This window comes from Apodemus sylvaticus, chromosome 13 (genome assembly GCF_947179515.1).
Source record: "Apodemus sylvaticus chromosome 13, mApoSyl1.1, whole genome shotgun sequence".
Classification (NCBI taxonomy): Eukaryota; Metazoa; Chordata; class Mammalia; order Rodentia; family Muridae; genus Apodemus; species Apodemus sylvaticus.
The window spans coordinates 31,811,039-31,832,581 of NC_067484.1; the positions used below are offsets into that span (position 1 = coordinate 31,811,039).

A 21,543-nucleotide genomic window follows, 5' to 3' on the forward strand; every position below is an offset into this window, starting at 1 on the left:
CAAGACAGCTTTGAGGGTCTCAACCCAACAAGTCAATGATGCTCTAGTCTAAAGTGCCCCCTGAAAGCTGTTGGTATAAGGGTTTGAGAGTTTCAATATAGACATAGTGGCCTATGAGGTATAACTTGTTGACTGGAGCAACAACAGCCCACAATGTGGTCTATGCAGAGGACCAAGCACCCAAAGTAGCTGTTTCCAGCCTGTGGGTCTCCACCCATTTCGGAGGAAGGAATGGCCCTTTCGCAGTTGGCTACATATCAGATATTTACGTTAAAATTCATAACAGTAACAAAATCACGGTTATGAAGTAGTAACAAAATAATCTTATAATTGGGGTCACCACAACATGAGGAACTAACTGTATTAAAGGGTCACAGCATTAGGGAGGTTGAAAGCCACTGACCTAGAGCATGGAGGGTCAGGAATATTTGGCTAACAATACCAATAGTTGCTATACTGTGCTCTCTCTCTCTCTCTCTCTCTCTCTCTCTGTGTGTGTGTGTGTGTGTGTTTGTGTAGGGGGGAATCTGTCTCTGTCTGTTTCTGTCTCTCTGTCTCTGTCTCTTGTTTGTCTCTGTCTGTTGCTCTGTTCTCTCTCTCTCTCTCTCTCTCTCTCTCTCTGTGTGTGTGTGTGTGTGTGTGTGTGTGTGTGTACAGGGGGGATATCTGTCTGTCTCTGTTTCTGTCTCTCTGTCTGTGAGATATCTGTCTGTCTCTGTTTCTGTCTCTCTGTCTCTGTCTCTTGTCTGTCTATGTCTCTCTGTTTTTCTCTCTCTCTCTGGTTATATGATTCATACATGTTAGTATGCAAGAACATCTTCCCATTGCCACTCACGCAGAAGTCAGGAAAAGGCCCCAGTGTCTTCCTCTGTTACTACCTTCCTTATTGCCTTAAGAAGAGTCCCTCACTAAACTTGAAGCTCACCATTTTGTGCAGACTGCCTGACTTATGAACTTCCTTCTCTGCCCCACAAAGCTGCAGTTATAGGCACTTGTAGTCATGCCTGGATCTTTGCGTGCATGCTAGGGCTTTGAACTCAACGCCTCATGCTTGTACAGCAAGCACTCTTCCACACAGAGCCATCCCCACAGCTCTATTGGCGTATAAAGTAATATTGTGAAGGACTCCCATTGCTCTAGTACCATACCAGTTTCAAAATGCTTTCCCTAATGAGATTGCCCCCAGTTCTCCAACCATCCCCAACTACTTCTCAATAAACATTTGTTGAATAAATGAGCAAAGAAAAAAAGGATACATTAATATTCCCATTTTTACAAACAGGGAAGTGAGACTCAAATTACTAATTGGGCTGCCCAAGAGCACAGAATTCCAAACTAGGTGGAGGAAGATGCACACCTTCCCAGCACTTGGGAGGCAGAGGCAGGCAGATCTCCGTGAGTTAGAGGCCAGCCTGGTCTACAGAGCTATTTCTAAAACAACTAAGGCCACACTAACAGACCCTGTCTTGGAGAAAATAAAAGCACAGAATTCCAGTTTTGTTTCTTGGATTTTGAATCATGGTCTCACATATCTTTCTCAAACCCCTGATACAACTGAAGATGACCTTGAACTCTTGACTCTCCAACCTCTACCTCTCAAGTGCTGGGATTACGGGAAGATTCCAGAATTCTTTTCTGGCACATTCTCATGGCTTGTTGGTGAGCAGGCCTGTGAGTCCCTGGACCCTTTGACATTTAACCAGTGATCCTCATGGGAGCTCCTCTCAATGGTAACCATGTTTCCTGTTGCACAGCAAAGATGTCGGTGTCGGGCCCTCTTGGAAGGGATTCTGGTGGGTTGGGGAATGCTTTAGATTTCCTTTGAAAAGCAGCGGAGTTGGATTCCTTATAATAGGAGCCAAATGCATAAAGACATCTAAATGAGAGCACAGACAGCAGGAAGTGGGGCAGCCAGCTCTGGTTCCGGCCTCCTCTTCAGTGCAGGAATGGATGAATCTGGGCCATCCTTTCTTCTCCGAGTGGCTGGCACCACTGCCAGCCTTTGTTAAGCAGAGCCTGGGGCTTGCTCCGTGTGTGGGAATGTACTGCTGATCCCACAAGGAAGGGGCACTGAGAAGAGAGGAAACAGGCTGTGAGCTCCAGATTCCTGAATGGACTGAGGAAGGGAAAGCTATGCCATTGTATTTAGTGTGAAGCCAGCCCAGGAGGTAGGAAAAGATAGCTGGGACGCACCCTTTTCTGTTGTGTCAGAGATCAGATAGTTAAGTCTCTGAGTCCCATGAAACACACTGCAGGCCGAGTACCCCTCATCCAAAATGGGTGGAGCCCAGTGTGCCTCAGCACTTGGGGATGCTTGCACACATCCAGTGAGGAGTTTGGAGTAAGACTCAAGACTAAGAACGAGGTCACGTGTTTCACACTCTGCCGTGTACATAGCCGGAAGGTAATTGTATACAGTGTTTTTTGGCATGCCTTTGTTTTGTCTGGGATTGCTTACCTATAAAATTTGTTAGCACTTAAAAAGCTGTAGATTTTGAAGTATTTCAGGGTTTCAGATTTCCAGGGATACTCGACTTGTGTTCATAAGTTCTGATTCCGACCTTAATAGTACATAGGTGGGTAAATTATTATTTTTGTCTCTGGACCTTGAATTTATTATCTGCAAAAAATGAGGCTGATGCTCTATTCTTCAATAGTAAACGCAAGAGGTGGGAACCGGAGAGGTGGCTCAGCAGTTAAAAGGACTAACTGTTCTTCCAGGGGACCCAGGTCCAATTCCCAGCACCCACGTGGCAGCGTACTGTCTGTAACGCCAGTTCCTGGGGATCCCTTGTCCTCTTCCATCCTTTCAGTCACAAGGTACACACATGGTCCATAAATATACATGTAGGTAAAACACTCATAAACATAAAACAATTTTAAATAATTTTTAGTGTAGGGCTGGAGAGATGGCTCAATAGTTAAGAGCACTGACTGCTCTCCCAGAAGACCTAAGTTCGATTTCCAGGACCCACAGGCCAGCTCACAACCATCTGTAACTCCATTTCCAGGAAATCTGATACCCTGTCATGGCTTCTCTGGGCACCAGGCACATGTGTGGTGCACCGACATACATGGAAGCAAAAACTACAACCATACACATAAAAATTAAATAAATCAATAAAATATGTGTGGTATGTGTGTGTTGTGTGTAGTGTGTGCTGTGTCTGGCATATGCTATGCGTGTTCTATATATGATATGTGTATGCTATGTATTTATATGTAGTATGTGTATGGTGTTTGGTATAAATGTGTGTATATAAATGTGTGGATCATAGTTTTAAGAAATTACATAATGGGGCTGGAGAGATGGCTCAGGGGTTAAGAGCACTGACTGCTCTCCCAAAGGTCCTGAGTTCAAATCCCAGAAACCACATGGTGGCTCACAACCATCTGTAATGGGATCTGATGCCCTCTTCTGGTGTGTCTGAAGACAGCTACAGTGTACTCATATACATAAAATAAATAAATCTTTTTAAAAAAGAAGTTACATAAATCTGCCACTGGAAATGTTATGTACAGAGTCCTTAAATACATGGCAAAGGTTTGAAAAAAAATGTATGAAGTTAAAAAAGATATTAGAAAATGTTAGGTCAATAATTTAAGGGAGTATAACTCTGTGAACCTCACAATTTTTTTTTCTTCACATTTTGCTGGAGTGAAAATTGGAAATCTTAGTATGAATCTACACCACGTTCTAGAGCTTGAGAATCACTGAAATGGATTGTTTTAATAAATAAAAGCAACTTGTGTGGGCTGTCGAGATAGCTCAGCAGAGTGACACACTTGCTGCCAAGCCTGCTGGCCTGAGTTCAACCTCTGAGACCCACACAGTGAAAAGACAGCTCCTGCAAGCTGCCCTCTGGCTGGCACACGTGTCACAGCACACATACCCCTACATAATACACACACACACACACACACACACACACAATACATACATACATGTTTGTACATATACATACATATATACATATATATACATACATACTAAAGGGTTATGAAAATGATTTTAAAAACCAACCTTTATAAAAGGCCCCACTTTTCAGCCTCATCCTAACTCATCTACGAAACTGAAGATACCTCACAGAATACCCGTGACTACCATCTCTCTAGTTCAATTGTCCTCATCCTTCCTAAAGCGGTGACCCTTTAATACAGCTCCTCATGCCGTGATGACACAAAACCATAAAATCATTTTGTTGCTTCCTCACAACTGTAATTTTGCTACTGTTATGGATCATAATGTAAATAAATACCTGATATGCAGGATATCTGTTACGCAACCCCGCCCCAAAGGGGCTGTGACCTAACCGGTTAAAATCTAGAAATAACAGAAGCCAGTGGCCTCTTCTTAGGAAGGTGAGACTGACAACCCCCCTCTACACCCACACATCTTTCATCACAATAACAGCAGAGACTACATTTCAACCTCATCACCTGATCAGGAAAAATGTATCCACGCCGAGATAGAACGGGCCGCTCCGAGAGTAGAGGTACAGTGGGTTCTCAGGCACTCTAGCTTTCCATTCAAGCACATTATCTAAAACAGATGTGTAGAAAAGCAGTGTCTTTTAGTAGATCTGAAGGAAACCACCAGACTTCACTTTGAGAAAAAGCAAGCGGCATACTTTCAGCATCTATTTGCACTGGGACAGTTGTAAGACCAACGTCAAGGGTTAACTTACAGCAAGGATGAGGGTGGTACCCCACCTGTCACTCAGGCTGTGTGTTTCTTTGTATTCTTATGACTGCCCATTAGCCCTCTGGGACTCTCACAGAGTTGGGCCAGGTGCCCGTCACCTCAGAGGTTCCTTGTAACTGCCCTCAGTGTCTGATCTAGTTCTGATTCACCTGATTTGTCATCCACAGAGAGATGACCTTAGTTACTGAGTTGCAGACATTGCATCATGAATGAGAGATTTCAGGGATTGGCGATGAGCGATGGTCCAGAGAGGGTGATTTACTGTGGATGCCCAGAACTTGGTTATACTTGCCTACTCTTCAGGGAGGAAGGTTACTTTCTGTCTTCCTCAGTTGATGGAAGGAGCACACAATAGGCAATCACTGGGTACCTGACTTCTACTTGGGGGAGTAGTAGTGAAAAGAGCTCCCGGTTGCATCCCTGGAAACCTTAGCCTACGAGGTCACATGCCATGGCAAATCTCAGCATGGCGTTCTAGAGCAGAAGGAAGGCTGACTGTTCATGAGACCACTATCAGACTTCCATCCCATGGCCCACCACTAGCCCACTCAGAAGGAGATCTCTTTCCCATGGATGCTGGAGAGGAAGTTCATCAGCTACCCATACCCAGAGATAGCCAAGCGGTCATCTGACTGGTGTGTCCCGAGATAATCCAGAGGAGACTCAGGACTCGGATCCCGTTGAGTGTCCGGCAGGTGCCTCCTGGCAGTTCTGGGGTGCAGATGGCTGGCATGTTCTTCTGCCAAGAAAAGCACTGCAGGACTCCATCCAGGGCTCCTAGAAACCCTGAAGCAAGAGTGAAGCTATTAATACCAGCCCTCTGGAAAGCCAGTCCCATCCACACACCACCCTAAAGGGTACCCTAAAACTCATGCAGAGACCTCAGACTCTCTCTCAAAACCTGGCCTGCTCTTCTCAGGCTTCCCCAGACCCCCTCAAGGTCTATCCCTGGACCCTCATATCTTGCCTTTGAACCCTGATTCCCCCTACCAGTATTGACCTGACATCGGTGCACCACAATGCCTTGTGTCGCCCAAGTTGGCACCAAGGAGGCCAATCCCTGACCCAGGTCTGCTTCACAGAGGTCAAGAAAAAGCAAAGTATCTGTGAGACCAGTGGATCCAGACAACTGGCATTTCACTTGATATGTTATCATCCCTGTGCTGTCCCGAGGACTCACACTTTGTACTGATATCTCCAGCAGTCTTTCTCACACCCTTATTCCCTTGTGTTGACCCCTTAAAATAGCAAGACAGGTTTACTCCACAGGAAGCTACACTAAAACATACAAGAGTTATTGAGAATCTAAAGAATCAAGAATCCAAATGCCCGGTTGGACTCCAGTCTTCTAAAAGATACATTGGTCTTACATGGCTTTGATTTCCACCCGAACATCAAAGTGGGGATGGAAAAAAAAATCAATGAATACATCTTGATTTGTACTGCCTTACATTCAAGGACACACTTTGTCTCTGATACTATTAAATACAAAAGAAAAAAAAAACATTGCTATGGCGACCAAACAGACCAGCCATTTTGAGACCACAGTAAATAGTAATAGCCAATGAAATGCATATAGATCAGAAGAAGTCTCAGTTTGGCGGAGGCGCCTAACAGTCCACACTGATGCCTGACACCTTAAAATATATCTGCTTTAAGTGTGATATGGGTCCCAAGCACCGGCCTCTGTGATGCAGCCTGGCATTCCTGAAAGCAATGGATGCCTGTCACTTCACTGTAGTCTGACAGAAGCCATCAGAACATAGCTCGGCCTGCTGCTTGCTTAGTAAGATCAGGGCCTCCCAGCAAAAGATCTTGACACGGCCCTACCTCTTCCCACTTTCCACTTGAACACAAGAGACTGAGGGAAAGGGTATCGTTAAGAGATGAGCACATATTGCGGCATCGAATTCCATCGGCTTATTCCATGTTGTCTCTTATTTTACATATGTGGAAGCTGAGGTTCGTTTGACTCCCATCTCTACCATGCTGAACGTGAACCTGTCTACAGGGCAGCCCGGTGCAAAGACAGGGCTACAAACACGTCACAAGAGGTCACTGAAGGCTTCTGGAACCAGGGCAAGTCCACCATTGCTGTACTCAGAATGTGATGGGAATATAATATTGCCAACAGAGAGGGCTCTGTAGATACTGAAGGGCAGCAGGGGCTGACCTGGACCCCCACCCCCACCCCGGCAGACAATCTGCATCCCAGTCTGTATAGGAACTGCTCCGCAGAAATCTAAGCCTGCTGAGTGATCCTCAGAGTATCTCTGTCTTTTACTGAGTTTTTTTATGTTAGTGTTTCAAGTTACTGTCAGTGCTGATTTTGTGTAAAATTCAAATAAGAGCAAAGAAAAATCATTGCTATGCTTCCCACGTGAGACATGCTCCTTGAAGCTACTTAATTACATATTCATACTTACCCTGCCAACTTCCTGAGATATTTAATTTTTTTAAATCCCCCTTTGGAGTAGGAAAAGACAATTTTAAAGACCTGAGGGGAATTTATTACTCCATGTGAATGAAAGGCATTTGCATGAACATACAATTTTTTGAATGGTGTGCAGAGGAGAGGTAGGTAGGCAAATAGATAGCTAGATAGTAGACAGATCGGTAGAATAGATACAGATAAATAGATGATAATATCGTTCTATGTTTTTCCCTTTCATATAGAATAGACAGGTGAAAATGAAGCTAAATTTTTCCTTCTTTTCTTTTCTTTTTCCTTTCTTTTTGACAAAGTCACACTATATAGTCCTGGCTGGCTTTATTCTTTAAGAGGTCTCTGCCTCTTAAATTTTAGGATCAAAGCATGTGTCACCCTGTCCCTTGAAACTAATATTCTTAACTTTCACCAAAGCCTAGCACATTGGGCCCTGCGGGGATCATCATTTCGCTACATTTGGTTGAGTTTTCTGTTTTCAACTCAGATACACTATTAGCTTTGCTTGCACGTTTGCCCCCCACCACTGGTTTCAGAGTTGTGTATGTCTCTACAGTCCTAAAAATAGTCATGATCACAGAGTGTATTCCTAGGACAGTAACTACAGTGAACCCCTTAACTCTCTACTGACCCCGGCTCTGGTCAGCACAAGAACACACTAGGTAATTGTTCCCAACATAAAGCATCCTTGTTAGTGGCCTCAGCGTCCCGATGATACACAAAGACTGAACTGTAAACCGTTGGCGATCTGGCCCCTGTTGACATTTCAAAGCTGCTGGGCACTCGCTAAAATCCAAACTGGAGGAATTATTTTGCAACCCCACACCTCTCTAAGTCACTTCTCTGGGGAGGTCTTAGTTTCCATCACTTACTTTTTCCTCCACTAGGGGGTCCTGGAGGAGGGGGCTGAACCGGGCAACTGGTCCCACTTCTTCGCCTGCTGCTCTCCATGTTTCGCAAAGGCAGGCTCTCACAATTGGCAGGAGGAGTCCCGCATACAGATGGTGTCCTGAGGAAGCCCCAGTCCCTGGCCACCATGTAAACAGTTCCAGTCACAGGAAGGACAAGGCCTAGCAAGGTGATGAACCTGCAGAAAGAAGACACCTGGCCAAACCTTCACATAACACAAAAGAAACGAGAAAACAACTCCATAACCATCAGCAGGGACATGGACTTGTCCCTGTAACCGCAGCCTGCTGGAGGTGGGATCAGGAGGCTCCTGAGTTCAAGGACAGCTGACACCCATAGAAACACCCTATCAGCCGGGCGGTGGTGGCGCACGCCTGTAATCCCAGCACTTGGGAGGCAGAGGCAGGTGGATTTCTGAGTTCGAGGCCAGCCTGGTCTACAGAGTGAGATCCAGGACAGCTAGGGCTACACAGAGAAACCCTGTCTCAAAAAAACAAAAACAAAAACAAAAACAAAAACAAAAAGAAACACCCTGTCTCAAAAAAAGACTGGGGCTGGACAAACAGCTCAGTGGTTAAGAGCACTGACTGCTCTTCCAGAGGCCCTAAGTTCAATTCCCAGCAACCACATAGTGGCTCACAACCATCTCAAATGGGATCCGATGCCCTCTTCTGGTGTGTCTGGAGACAGTGACAGTGTACTCACATACATAAAATAAATAATTGATTAAAACGGAAAAATAGAACATTAAGAAAATGTCTAAAATTTACATGGGAAATAATAACTTAGGAATAGGGGCTGAGGAGCTCCTTCATGGAATAAGAGTGCTTACTGTTCTTATGGAGGGAGGACCCGGGTTTGGTTTTCCCAGCATGCACCATGCATGCCTCTGAACCTCCTATAACTCCAGTTCCAGGTGATCTAATCTAACTGACACCCTTTCCTGACTGGCATGGGCACCTGTACACACCCTGCACACATAATCTTATCCAGGCACATACACACACAAACACAAATTTAAAAATGCATCTTAAAAAATTCCAAGAAAAAAAAGTAACAGGGAGAAATCACAAAGGAAAAGATTAATGAATTTCACTCGCTATCAGCTTAGAAAATTATCACAAGCATCGATTCTTAGCATTTGGCTAAGAGGAAGTGAAAATTACTATAAACGAACAAACAAAAAAGCCAAAACGCTGAGAAAAAACATTTGTAGCAGTATGTCTAAGGGTGAATAGCCCATATAAAGATAATGAGCCTTAAAAAAAAAACCTCAATATATGCACATGCTCATAGGTGCGCTTGAGCACACACATGTACACACACACACACACACACACACAGACAAGGGAGTGGAATTTTTACAAAAGAAAAATACAAGTAATAGATAAACTCAGGAGGAGAGAAATTATCCTTACCAGTTTTGGGGATTTTTAAGATGTACTTTAAACAAATGTATTCACCTATCAGATTGGGGTAGTATTCATAATGATGGCTTTTATAGTGTTGAAGAGACTCCGAAGCATGGATGGACATTCCCACTAGAGTGCTATAAATGAAAGGCCTCAGTTATCGAGACCTAGACCATTTAGCTTGTACCAAGAAGTGATGAGAATCCAAATGGCGAAGGGCGGGAGCAACACTGGTGCAGTGGGCAGGGGAAAGACCCTGCTTCCAACTGGGGAAGAGAATTTCCATCTCAGGGATGACTGGCGATGCACGCACTTGCCAGTGGCCCTGGATCCCACTCAAGGTTGGCCACGGTCTGTCTTCCCTGCAGTGCTTCCACATCTCCTTGTTTAATGGTGACCTCCCTCAAAATGCCATGAGCTGCCTGCTTAGGAACAGTAGAACTTTATTTCTTATCATTCTGAAGAGTCCCCCAAAATCAAGTCACCAGCAGAATTTGGGTTTAGAAAGGATCCATTTTCTAGTTGTTGGCCTCTGGTTTGACCTCAAATGGTAGAAGGAAGGGCTGAGGAACACCTCCTCCGGCCCCCAGGTCCCTTTAGGAGGACACTAATCTCATTTGTAAGGGCGGTGCGTCATGGCTGGGTTACCTACTCAAGGCCTTGACTGATCCCATCACGTTCAGGTTAAGTTTCAATGTAGGAATATTGGGGAGACATAAACATCAGATCACTGAACTTTGAGGCCAGACGGCCCTGGCCGTTCATCATCCAATGAATTATATTCAACACTAAATGTAGTGGGGAGAGATGGTGGTGATCCCGACATATTGCCCAGACACCCGTACTTACAGACACACGGAAGCAAACATGTCCGGCCTCAAGGCCCCAGCAGCACATCTGGCTACAATTTCACAAGATGAGGAAGAGTCTTTTGTAAAGAGAGACAGGGAAGGTTCCAAGAATGAAGTGTTTCTGAACCGTAGAATACCTACCGAGAGAGAGGCCATGTTACTGCTTCAGACTTTTCCAAGTGTATTCCTATCATTCCCACACAAAGCTGGCATTTTAACATGCATGGGCTTTCTAAGTCTGGCAATATTTTACAACTGTATCTATACTGAAAGTGTACAGACTTTTCATCATTATTCTTTAAATGATATGACTATAGAATGACTATGCACACAGCCCTCACATTAGGTATTATAAATAAACCAAAGATGATTAATAGCACACAGGAGGATTCTGTAACATTATGCAAACACTATGAAATTTTATATAAAGACTTGAGCATCTGTGTATTTCAGTCTCCTGGGGGAGGTCTTGGAACAGAGCTAGCATGAATACCAAACATCCAATTTATCTGCTTCATGAATAGTGGAAGGAAAAATAGGAACCAAAGATGCCAAAGAGGGCAGAGACATGTGTCTGGGATTAAAAGTGAATACTATTCTTCCAGAGGACCAGAGTTCAGTTCCCAGTGTTTGTACCAGACTATTAACTAGCCCAGCTCCAGGGAATCTGACACCATTGTTTGGCCTCTGCAGGCACCTGTACTTGTGTGTGTGTGTGTGTGTGTGTGTGTGTGTGTGTGTGTGCGCATGTGTGTGTGTGTACACATGTGTGCTCAAGTATGCCTACACACACACACACACACACACACACACACTAAAATTAATAATAATAATAAATGCTTAAAACATAAAAGGATGCTGAAAGCCACAGAACTAGGCACTTGGCCCAGGTAGAAATGGACCAGAGTTTTCCGAACCCAGTCTATTGTATTTCTCACGTCCCTCCTGGCACACAGCCTTGGAGATGCTAAATCTAAAATGGTGCTGATACTGACTCAAGACTTGTGAGCAAATCTCTACAAGAGAGACAAAATATGCAATAGGAGATGGAACAAAATGATGGAAGCCGGCCATTCTGGCGTGGGCACCATCTAAAACCAAGGCTCAGACACAGCAGTTTAGGATGAGGCTGATGAATACCTGGAAGAATTGATATGTAAAGAGCAAGAAAGAAAGGCAAGAAAAGGAAGGAAGGAAGGAAGGAAGGAAGGAAGGAAGGAAGGAAGGAAGGAAGGAAGGAAGGAAGAGAAAGAAAGAAAGAAAGAAAGAAAGAAAGAAAGAAAGAAAGAAAGAAAGAAAGAAAGAAAGAAAGAAAGAAAGAAAGAAAGAAAGAAAGAGAAAGAAAGAAAGAAAGAAAGAAAGAAAGAAAGAAAGAAAGAAAGAAAGAAAGAAAGAAAGAAAGAAAGAAAGAAAGAGGCCTGGAGAGATGGCTCAGTGGGTAAGAGCACCGACTGCTCTTTCAAAGGTCATGAGTTCAAATCCCAGCATCCACATGGTGGCTCACAACCATCTATAAAGAGACCTTAATGACACCTTCTTCTGGCATCTGAAGACAGCTACAGTGTACTTACATATAATAAATAAATAAATATTAAAAAAGAAAGAAAGAAAGAAAGAAAGAAAGAAAGAAAGAAAGAAAGAAAGAAAGAAAGAAAGAAAGAAAGATAGATGACATTGCTGATGACATTGCCATAACAACCAGTGACCAGAAAAAATCTGAGGATGGTGAAGGTACCCATGGCTTGTTAGACACCAAAGGGAGGAGAGGCCCTTGGTCCTGAACCGACTTGATGCCTTAGTGTAGAGGAATACCAGGACAGGGAATGGGGGGGAGGAGGAGGGGAGAGGGTTGATTGGGGAAGGGGAGATGGCTTATGGGATTTTCAGGGGAGAGGGGAACCAGGAAAGGGGACAACATTTGAAATGCAAATAAAGAATATATCTAAGAAAAAGAGAAAAGTATTTTCTCTCTCTCTCTCTCTCTCTCTCTCTCTCTCTCTCTCTCTCTCTCACACACACACACACACACACACACACACACACACACACACAAATTCCTTTTTAGTTCTAATCAGAAAGAAACCTGTGGCTAACTCAAGGAGTTGCTACTAGATAACTCCAGCTTCTCAGTCAGCACAGGGGAGTCATGAGTGAGCGAACGGGGAGCTAATAGTCAGCTTGATAATTTTAACAGGCCAGGCTGTTCTAAATCAACCAACCGTTAAAGAGGACAATTTACACTAGGGGCAAAGACTGGTGAACCTTGATGCCAGGCAGCTCAGATCTCAATGCCTTTGACTCCTGCCAAACAGATAGTGTGAGCATCATACAATGTTATAACGTTTCTGAAGGACAGCCTTAGCGTGATCCCCTGAGATCGAAATGTGCAGCCCCCTTTTGTCACTGGCAGATAAAATGTGTTGACTCTGTGTTAAGCAGAATATTAAAACTGAATTTTTCTTTTTCAGCTCTGGGGACCAAGCACGGTTCGGTTGGATTTGTCAAATACATCAGGCGAGTCCAGTGTCCTGGATTAAGTGGCAATGAGCCACCATCTTGCCCACGCTCTTATCATATTTAAGGGAATTCAGACAATTAAGCCAAACCAGAAAGTCAATATTGGGTCATTATTCTGACTGCTCACCAAAGAAGAGATTCAAATCCTGATATCTGTGAATATAGCTTTATTAGGAAATACCATCTTTTCAGAAGTAATCAGCCTACAGTGAGGTCATACAAGGTTAGAGTGGGCCCAAACCCAGTATGACTAGTGGATGAGAGAGAGCCATTGGGAAGAATTCCACATGCCAAGGAAAGTATGACTACAAGTCAATGAGGATTGGTGTATCTACAAGCTAAGGAAAAATGATATATCTACAAGCTAAGGAAAATGGTGTATCTACAAGCTAAGGAAAATGGTGTATGTACAAGCTAAGGAAAATGGTGTATCTACAAGCTAAGGAAAATGGCATATCTACAAGCTAAGGAAAATGGTGTATCTATAAGCTAAGGAAAATGGTGTTTCTACAAGCTAAGGAGAAGTGTTATGTCTACAAGTTATAAAGAAGTAGCGTGTCCACATACCAAGGAGGAAGCTAAGAAGAAGTGGAATGTCTGCTTACTAAGGAAGAATGAAATCTTTGTAGGACAAGAGGACATGGAGTATCTACAAGTCAAGGACATGTGTGTGTTTATAAGCCAAGGAGGCATGGTGTGTCTATAGGTCAAAAAAAATGGTTTGACTATAAGCCAAGGAGGCAACATAATCTATAAGCCAATGAGCATCAAGAACCTCTGGTAGCCCACAGACACAGGGAGAGGCATATGCTAGACTCTTCTAGATGGTTCCAGAAGCAATTAATCTCATCAGAAACTTATTTTCAGATGTCTACTATTCAGAACTGTGAGAAAATTAATTTTTCTTGTTTTAAGTCATCTGAAATACCACAGTCTGGTCAAAGAAGCCTTGAGAAATTAATATAAGCTATATATACTGGGTTTTATAATTTTTGTATCCAGGTTTGATCTAGAGCAGCAGTTCACAACCTGTGTGTCATGACCCCTTTGGGGGGTGGTGTTGAATGACCGACCCTCTCACGGAGCCACCTAAGACCATCAGAAAACACCAATATTTACAATTTATAACAGTAGCAAAATTACAGTTATGAAATAGCAACGAAAATAAGTTTCCTTCTTTTATTTTTAAAGATTTATTTATTTCACGCATATGAGTACACCACCATAGCTGTCTTCAGACACACCAGAAGTGGGCATCAGATCCCATTACATACGGTTGTGAGCCACCATGTGGTTGCTGGAAATTGAACTCAGGACCCCTGGAAGAGCAGCCAGAGCTCTTCACTGTAGAGTCATCTCTCCAGTCCAAAAATAATTTTCTTAATTTATTTTATATGCATTGGTGTTTTGCCTGCCTCACGCCTGTGTGAAGGTGTCAGATCTTGGAATTGTGAGCTATTATGAAGGTGCTTACACTGATCCCAAGTCCTCTGGAAAAGTATCCAGTGCTCTTAATGGCTGAGCCATTTCTCTGGCTGGCCTCCATCAACAAAGACAATTTTATGGTGGTGGGTGGGGTCGCCACAACATGAGGAACTGTATTAAAAGGGTCAGAGCATAAGAAAGGTTGAGAACCACTGATCTAGAGTCTGCACACTCTGGGAAGACATAGATTTTATCCTCAGGAAGTCACACACATTCATAATTTTTTTCATTACCCGTGACCAAACACCTGATAAGAAGTAACTGAAGGCAGGAAGGACTGACTTTGGCTCCTGGGATGATACGGTTCTGTGTGGCAGGAAAGTCCTAGGGACACAAGGCGCTCATGGCTGCGGAAGGAAGAGCCTGAGGCTGCTCACTCACCGTAGGGAAGAGGGTGCTGGCCTCCTGCTCTCTCCTTTCCCACTTTAATTCAGTCTGCACCCTGAGCCCTGGGCCAGAGCTCCACACATTTACGATGAGTCCTTCCTCCTCCAGTAATCTTCTCTAGAAACACCCTCACAGAGACTCGGAGGTGTGTCTCCTAGGTGATTCTAAATCCAGGCAAGCTGATGACGAAGATTAACCATTGCACCACGCAACTGTCAACTGTCGGGGAGTTGTAATGTTCCAACATCCCATGGAAACCGCTGTGCAGCAAGTCGTCCAGGCTCTGGCTGCAGGACATCCATCTTACCTACCCAGGGTCTGTGTGTGTGTGTGTGTGTGTGCCTGACTGTCTGTCTCTGATTTTCTCTCTCTCTCTCTCTCTCTCTCTCTCTCTCTCTCTCTCTCTCTCTCTCTCTCACATACACACACACACACACACACACATACACTCTCTCTCTCTCTCTCTCTCTGTCTCTCTCACACTCTCTGTATGTCTCTGTCTTCCTATCATTCTCTGTGTGTCTCTCTATCTCTTTCTTTTTCTCTGTGTCTGTGTCTGTGTCTCTGTCTCTCTCACACATACACATGTGCACACACACTGTGTGTGTTTGTCTTTCTCTATTTCTCTGTCTCTCTCTCTGTATCTGTCTCTGTGTCTGTCTCTCTCACTCTCTGTGTGTCTCTCACTTTGTGTGTCTCTTACTCTGTGTATGTCTCTGTTTCTCTGTCTCTGTGTCTCTGTGTCTGTGTCTCTGTCTCTCTCACACACACACACTGTGTGTGTCTATCTTTCTCTGTCTCTGTCTCTCTCTTTCTGTGTCTCTGTGTCTGTCTGTCTGTCTGTCTCTCTCTCTCTCACACACACACACACACACACACGGGCGTGAGCACGCGCACGCGCACACGCACTCTGTATGAGTCTGTCTCTGTCTCTCTGTCTCTCTCTCCCTCCCTCCTCCCCCCCCCCCTCTCTGTCTCTCTCTCTCTCAGCAATGTTCTGATCATCCTGCAGTGGCTTGGCCTGCTGTCCTGCTCCCATGAGCAGCACTTGTGCCAGCGGCCACCACCTGGCTTTACTGAGCTGCTTGCCCCACATCTGGAGGAGAGATATTAGCAACTCCATCAAAAAGCTTCAAGAAATAGCTGGAAAATCCTTTCCAGATGGGGAAATGTTCCCCTGGACAAAGCTGCTCTGATCTCAACCCCTGCCTCTGTGTTAAAGCTGGAGAAGGGCTGTGCTGTTCAAGGCTAACTTCCCCCAGCAGTGCCCCAGATCAGCTCCACTCAGCCTCGCCTGGGCCTGCTCTTCTGGTTTCTCAGAAAGCACCTTTGTGTCTCTCTAAGAATGTATCTCCAAGTATCTTTTTATCACCAGCAATGACAGCCAACATTTCACTCCATGTAGTCAGCTCTGGCCAGAGAAATCATAATAACTGATCAATCTCCTAGGCAAGACAACTTGTTAAACTTGGCAACTTAGTTACTGACTTGATACTTATTGCACAGTAGATGCACACTTGTTTTTGTTTTTATGACTATCTATCACTTACCTATAAAAACACCCAAAATTGACACTTTGACTAGAGTTTCACAGATTTTTTTTTGTTGTTTTTGTTGTTGTTTTTGATCCCAAAATGTTTCACTATGCAGCCTAGGTTATTCCCCAACTTGATCTATAGCCCAGGTTGACCTCCCCTATCTCCTAGTTTGCTTGGGTTGCAGGCATGTGACAACATACCTGGTGTGTGTGTGTGTGTGTGTGGTTTTTTGGGTGGTGGGTATGGGTTTGTGTTTGTCTTTAAACACCACAGGAAACACTAGACTATACAGATAATGTACCCAAAGCTGTGAAAGTCATTCTAAACTTAAAGGACAATTTAAAGTTATCAAGAATAGCTTTGAAGGAGAACAATCAGTCTATTAGTTCTTTTGCAGATGACCAGAATTAATATTAATCACTAGTAATAAAAATAAATCTTCGGTTTTAAAGTTCTTGCCTAGAACTTTTTAAAATACTTATAGAAGATCAAACCAGTTTCCATGGGCTAAAATGCATTCCTCTGCAAGCCGAAGGCACCACTGTAAGGCAGTAGAAAGTGGAGCCCTTGAACTTCAAAGCCCAAAGCCCATTGCTGCAGAGACAGGAGACTGAAACTCAGGGGAGATTAAATGATTTGCTCCGGATCACACAGCTGGGAAGTGACAACCAAAACCAAATGCTAGGCTCTCTGTGCTAATCCACTCCAACCGATTGGCCTCACACAATCCAAGTTCCAAAGGGCCTTCCTGACCCAACAGTTGGCAGACACGTGGGCAGAGCAGAAAACTCACTGTATGGAAAATGAACCCCGCCCACTCAGTCTCCAGGCCTAATGAAGCAGCTGCGGGGAGACCATTCGACTTTACATCTGTATTACATCGAGATCCAGCGATTACCTCCTGGTTATTGTCTTTCTCTTCCCTTCCTGTCTTCTTCACTATAGTGCCACCACCTCTGTTCCCAACTTTCCTCCCCACCATTATTCTCAGTTAAGCTGAAAATCCAAAACAAAGAGTTGGTGTGGTCCTGGAGGTCCCGATGGTCCTGAAGGCACTGCTTTGTTGACTCTAAGCAGTTGGAATTTTCAAACTTCAAGCTGATACAGTTTGAGTGTTTGGGTTTTTTGGTTTTTTGTTTTTTTTTTTGGTTTTTTGTTTTGTTTTGTTTTTTTACTTACCCAACTGAGACATCATGGTCACATCCTCTTCAGAACAAGAATCGGGGATACACACACCCACACTATAGTCTGCTCCATCCTGGGAAACACAACGCCACAGTACTCTTTAATGGTAGTGTTTGCAGTATACATGAGTGCTTAATCATGTATTTATTCATGTTTGTATATTTATTTGTGTGTGTGTGTGTGTGGTATGTATACGTGTGCTTATTCATGTGTGTGTGTATTTATTCTTGTGTGTGTATTTATTCATGTGTGTATGTATTCTTGTGTGTATTTTATTCGTGTGTTGTATGTTTATTTGTGTGTATATGTGGTGTATGTGTCTGTGTATTTGTGTCTCTGTGTGTATTTACTCTTGAGTGTGTATTTATTCGTGTGTGTGTGTGTGTGTGTGTGTGTGTGTGTGTGTGTGTTTATTCATGAGTGTTTATTCATGCATGTGTATATGAGTGTGTGAGTGTGGAGACCAGGTACCCACACAGATCATCCATCCCCATCATTCTTCACCTTAGTTATTTTGAGCTCATGGGCCTTGACACCGCTCAATGATTTCAGCTGGTCAATGACCTCACAGGAGCTGCCTGTCTCTGACACAGCTATCACACACACACACACACACACACACACACACACACACACACACACGTGTACATACCCCTCAAGAGCTGGGGTTATAGACCTCACCCAGCCTTTACATGGGTGCTGGGGACTCGACCCAGGGGTCTTCACACATCCAAAGTAGCCACTGAATCATCTCCCAAGCTCTTTGTTTTGCTTTCTGAGGCAGGGTCTCCTGTGATTCAAGAAAGTCTCGGTTTCCTAATCCTCCTGCCTCTGTCTCACCAGTGCCAGGATTACAGTCATGAGCCACCACAGGCATGATTATTTCTAGGCAAGGCTGTCACTACCCTAGTGTATAGTTGGGGAGAGACATAAGGAAACATGCTCAAAGACAAAAGGGTTCCTGACTTCTCAAGACCCATTCTCGCCAGTACAGGACCTTCCAGGTGGATACGGAGCGTCAGATTCGCCTATGTTAGGTTTCACATGCACCCAGATTCACTGTCACAATTTAAGAAGTTCTGGATAATTCACCACAGTGCAGTCCTTCCTCCTCCACGTGAAAGGTCGTAAAAACTGGCTCCTCTAAAATCATTTAGAGAATTATCAACATGCAATTTTTGAGTCACGGGACACATACAGAAAATAAAAAATTTTATTTTTTTTTAAAAATCAAGTCAATAACTAGAATGCCCTTCTTAATAAAGATAAGCCAAATCAGAAATACAAATTTCTGAGCTAGTTCTTCCTATTACACAATGAACATGATTGCGGAAGACTGAACTTTGGCTCTGATATCAAAACCATTCATATGAAAGTGGCCCTTACACGGTCATCCTGACCGTCACCAGGACAAAGGAGGCTTGGGGACAACATGCCTGCCTGCGTGGCTCACCACTGTGAGGGCTGTAGAGCCCTGGGGACAGAGAGAGCCCGTCTCCTGTCACTTCAGACCATGGTGTCTAACTAGACAGCAATGTGATTTTATTCCAGCTGTGTGTGATACACATAAAACCTATTTTGTATTTAATGAGAGCCTGAAAGATGTCTAGGCATCTATATGAACCATTAAATCAAGTCAACTGCAATCAGTGGGCCATTATTTTTTTTAACTAAGGACACCAAGAAGCCAAGAGTGGGATAGGAGGTGGATCTGGGAATAGCCAGGGAGGTAGTGGGAGTGACGAAGATCAAAATATATAGTGTGTGAGTATATGGATGTATGAAGTTCTCAAAAAACAAAAATAAATACATTCTTTTAATAAGATAGAATGAGCTCTAAAATGATTGTCAGTTGTATTAGTAAGTATCCATAAATTAATGTTCATCTGCTTGGATTGCCTCAAATTCACATATAGAGCTCCATTGTTGTGGCCAGATTTAGGGATAACCAGATCCCAGATTCCAGGTCCTGCTCCAGGCATTGATGCAGTCAGAGCCCAGGGCTCAGCAACCCAGTTCTGTCTTGATTTGATCCGTGCTCCCCCAAGCAATGACTTAAGTTTTTGGTAGAAAGGATTCGAAGTTGGAACTTGTTGGCGAGGGACAGTGAGACCTCTGAGAGTTCAAATACAGCAGAGTCCTCCCTGGACCCCAGCAGGGTGGTCTGAGCTGGGCAGTGAGCCCAAAGAACGTGTATGGAAGATTGTTGGTCAAATGGCTGCCCTTGGTTGACCTTGGGGCCTCCACTTCAAGGTCTGCCAGGAGGTCTTTCCATACAGTGTGGAGAGCAGATTATCTGAACAACTTACATGGTCTGTGACAAGTGCCTCTTAGGATGTCATTCATTCCAATGAGGCTGAGCAAACTTCCACCAACCATTTAAAATCAGGTTTTAGCTGGGCATGGTGGTGTGCACCAAAAACCCCCAAAACTGAAAGGGAGAGTCTGGGGCTCTCCCTTCATGACCCGTGAGGCCAGATATCAGATATCCTGCATGTCAGATATTTGATTTGCATCATGATTCATAACAGTGGCAAAATTAGACTTATGAAGTAGCAATGAAAATATTTTTGTGCTTTGGATGTCACCACAGCACGAGGAACTGGATTGATGGGGTCGCAGCACTAGGAAGGCTGAGAACCACTGAGAGGATCAAGAAAGAGCTCACAGTTCAAAGTTAGGGCTTCACAGTTCAAAGTCGTCATCTCCTATATAGTGAGACCTCGTCTCAGAAAGAAGCAGAAGAATAAACTAAAATCTACTTGTCGCTTCCTGTGAGACCTCTTAATGGTTTCTTTTTGTGGTTTCAGTTAGGGAATGCAATTAATGGAGTACTAGGATGCCTATGTTACAATCTTGTCCTTTGAGCGCAAGCACACAAATGTCCCCTCCACACTCACCTGCAGAACATGAAGCTTGCAGTACTGCCCCTGGAAACTCCCCTTGGGGCTCCGGGCGGAAAGGCACTCGCTGTAGGATCCCAGCCTGTCCACATTGCCGTTAAGAACGTTGCTTCCTAGCTTTCCCACCGCATCATACACTGAATCCCAAAGCAGAAGTTTAAACAATTAGTTTCCCTTGGCTATGCTACTTACAAACGAATCACAAGGATGTGAGTTTGAATCCCCAGAGCCCATGTAGAAAGCTTAGCACGGGGCCTTGTACCTGTAACTGTGTGTGTGTGTTTGGGGGGTGGGCGGTTCTGTAGAAGCCAGAGGAAGGCTTTAGATCCCCTGAAGCTAACATTACAGGCAGTAGTGAGCTGCCCAGCACAGATGCGAGGAATGGAATTCTGGTTCTCTGAAAGAGCTGGAAGCATTCTTAACCACTAAGCCACCTCTCTAGCCCCTCCTTATCATTCGTAATATTCTTAATTTCAGCCCTGTCCAGATACACCTTCGTAGAGTTCTTTTACCTCTCTGGTTTGGGATTTTCTGAGTCTCTCTCCTCTTTCATCCTGGAGTAAGCACTGCTATTGTTTGTTCAAACATTCTTTTCTTTCCTTGGCAATATATAGTTCTGTTTCCGGGTCCTGTTATTATCCCAGCTAGCCTTTTAATCCCCACATCTCTGTGCTCTTCCTTTTCTTTCTAGCCGTTCACCCTTTCCTACTCTATTTTGAGAGGGTTATGAATTGAGCTAGCCCGCCAAATTTTCTTCATCTCCATCCATCTTAATATTTACTCTATGTGTTGTACTTTGATATCAACTGCAGTGTTTTTACTGTCCTTAATATCTTTTTTATAGAGATTTATTTATTTTATATACATGAGTACACTGTCATTGTCTTCAGAAACACCACAAGGCTTTTGGAAGGCTTTGGATCCTATTACAGATGGTTGTCGCCCACCATGTGGTTGCTGGGAATTGAACCCAGGACTTCTGGAAGAGCAGTCAGTGCTCTTAACTGCCCAGCCATGTCTCCAGCCCTGTCGTTAATATCTTAACAGTTCTTGACTTTTCACATACATGTGAATGCATGCTCTGTATACAGTGTTCTCTCCTCGCTTGGATCTTGCTTATCTGCTTGTTTTGGATTCCCTGCCAGGCTCCCTGGCTCCCGTGACTCAGTTCATGCAGCGCAGGGATCTACTAAGCTTGTCTTTCT

At 44.0% G+C, this 21,543-nt stretch overlaps 1 protein-coding gene across 1 annotated transcript in view; it reads right to left on the reverse strand.

The window, feature by feature from the left end:
- Positions 1-21,543, reverse strand: part of LOC127663864 (O-acyltransferase like protein) — a 48,940-nt gene that overhangs the window by 18,048 nt on the left and 9,349 nt on the right. Inside the window, exons 2-7 of the mRNA XM_052155631.1 lie at positions 20,336-20,475; positions 17,430-17,508; positions 10,322-10,460; positions 8,024-8,238; positions 5,312-5,491; positions 4,441-4,543 (exon numbers count right to left, since the gene is read on the reverse strand). Of these exons, the coding sequence (XP_052011591.1) occupies positions 4,441-4,543; positions 5,312-5,491; positions 8,024-8,238; positions 10,322-10,460; positions 17,430-17,508; positions 20,336-20,475 (856 nt within the window). The remainder of the gene's footprint in view (positions 1-4,440; positions 4,544-5,311; positions 5,492-8,023; positions 8,239-10,321; positions 10,461-17,429; positions 17,509-20,335; positions 20,476-21,543) is intronic.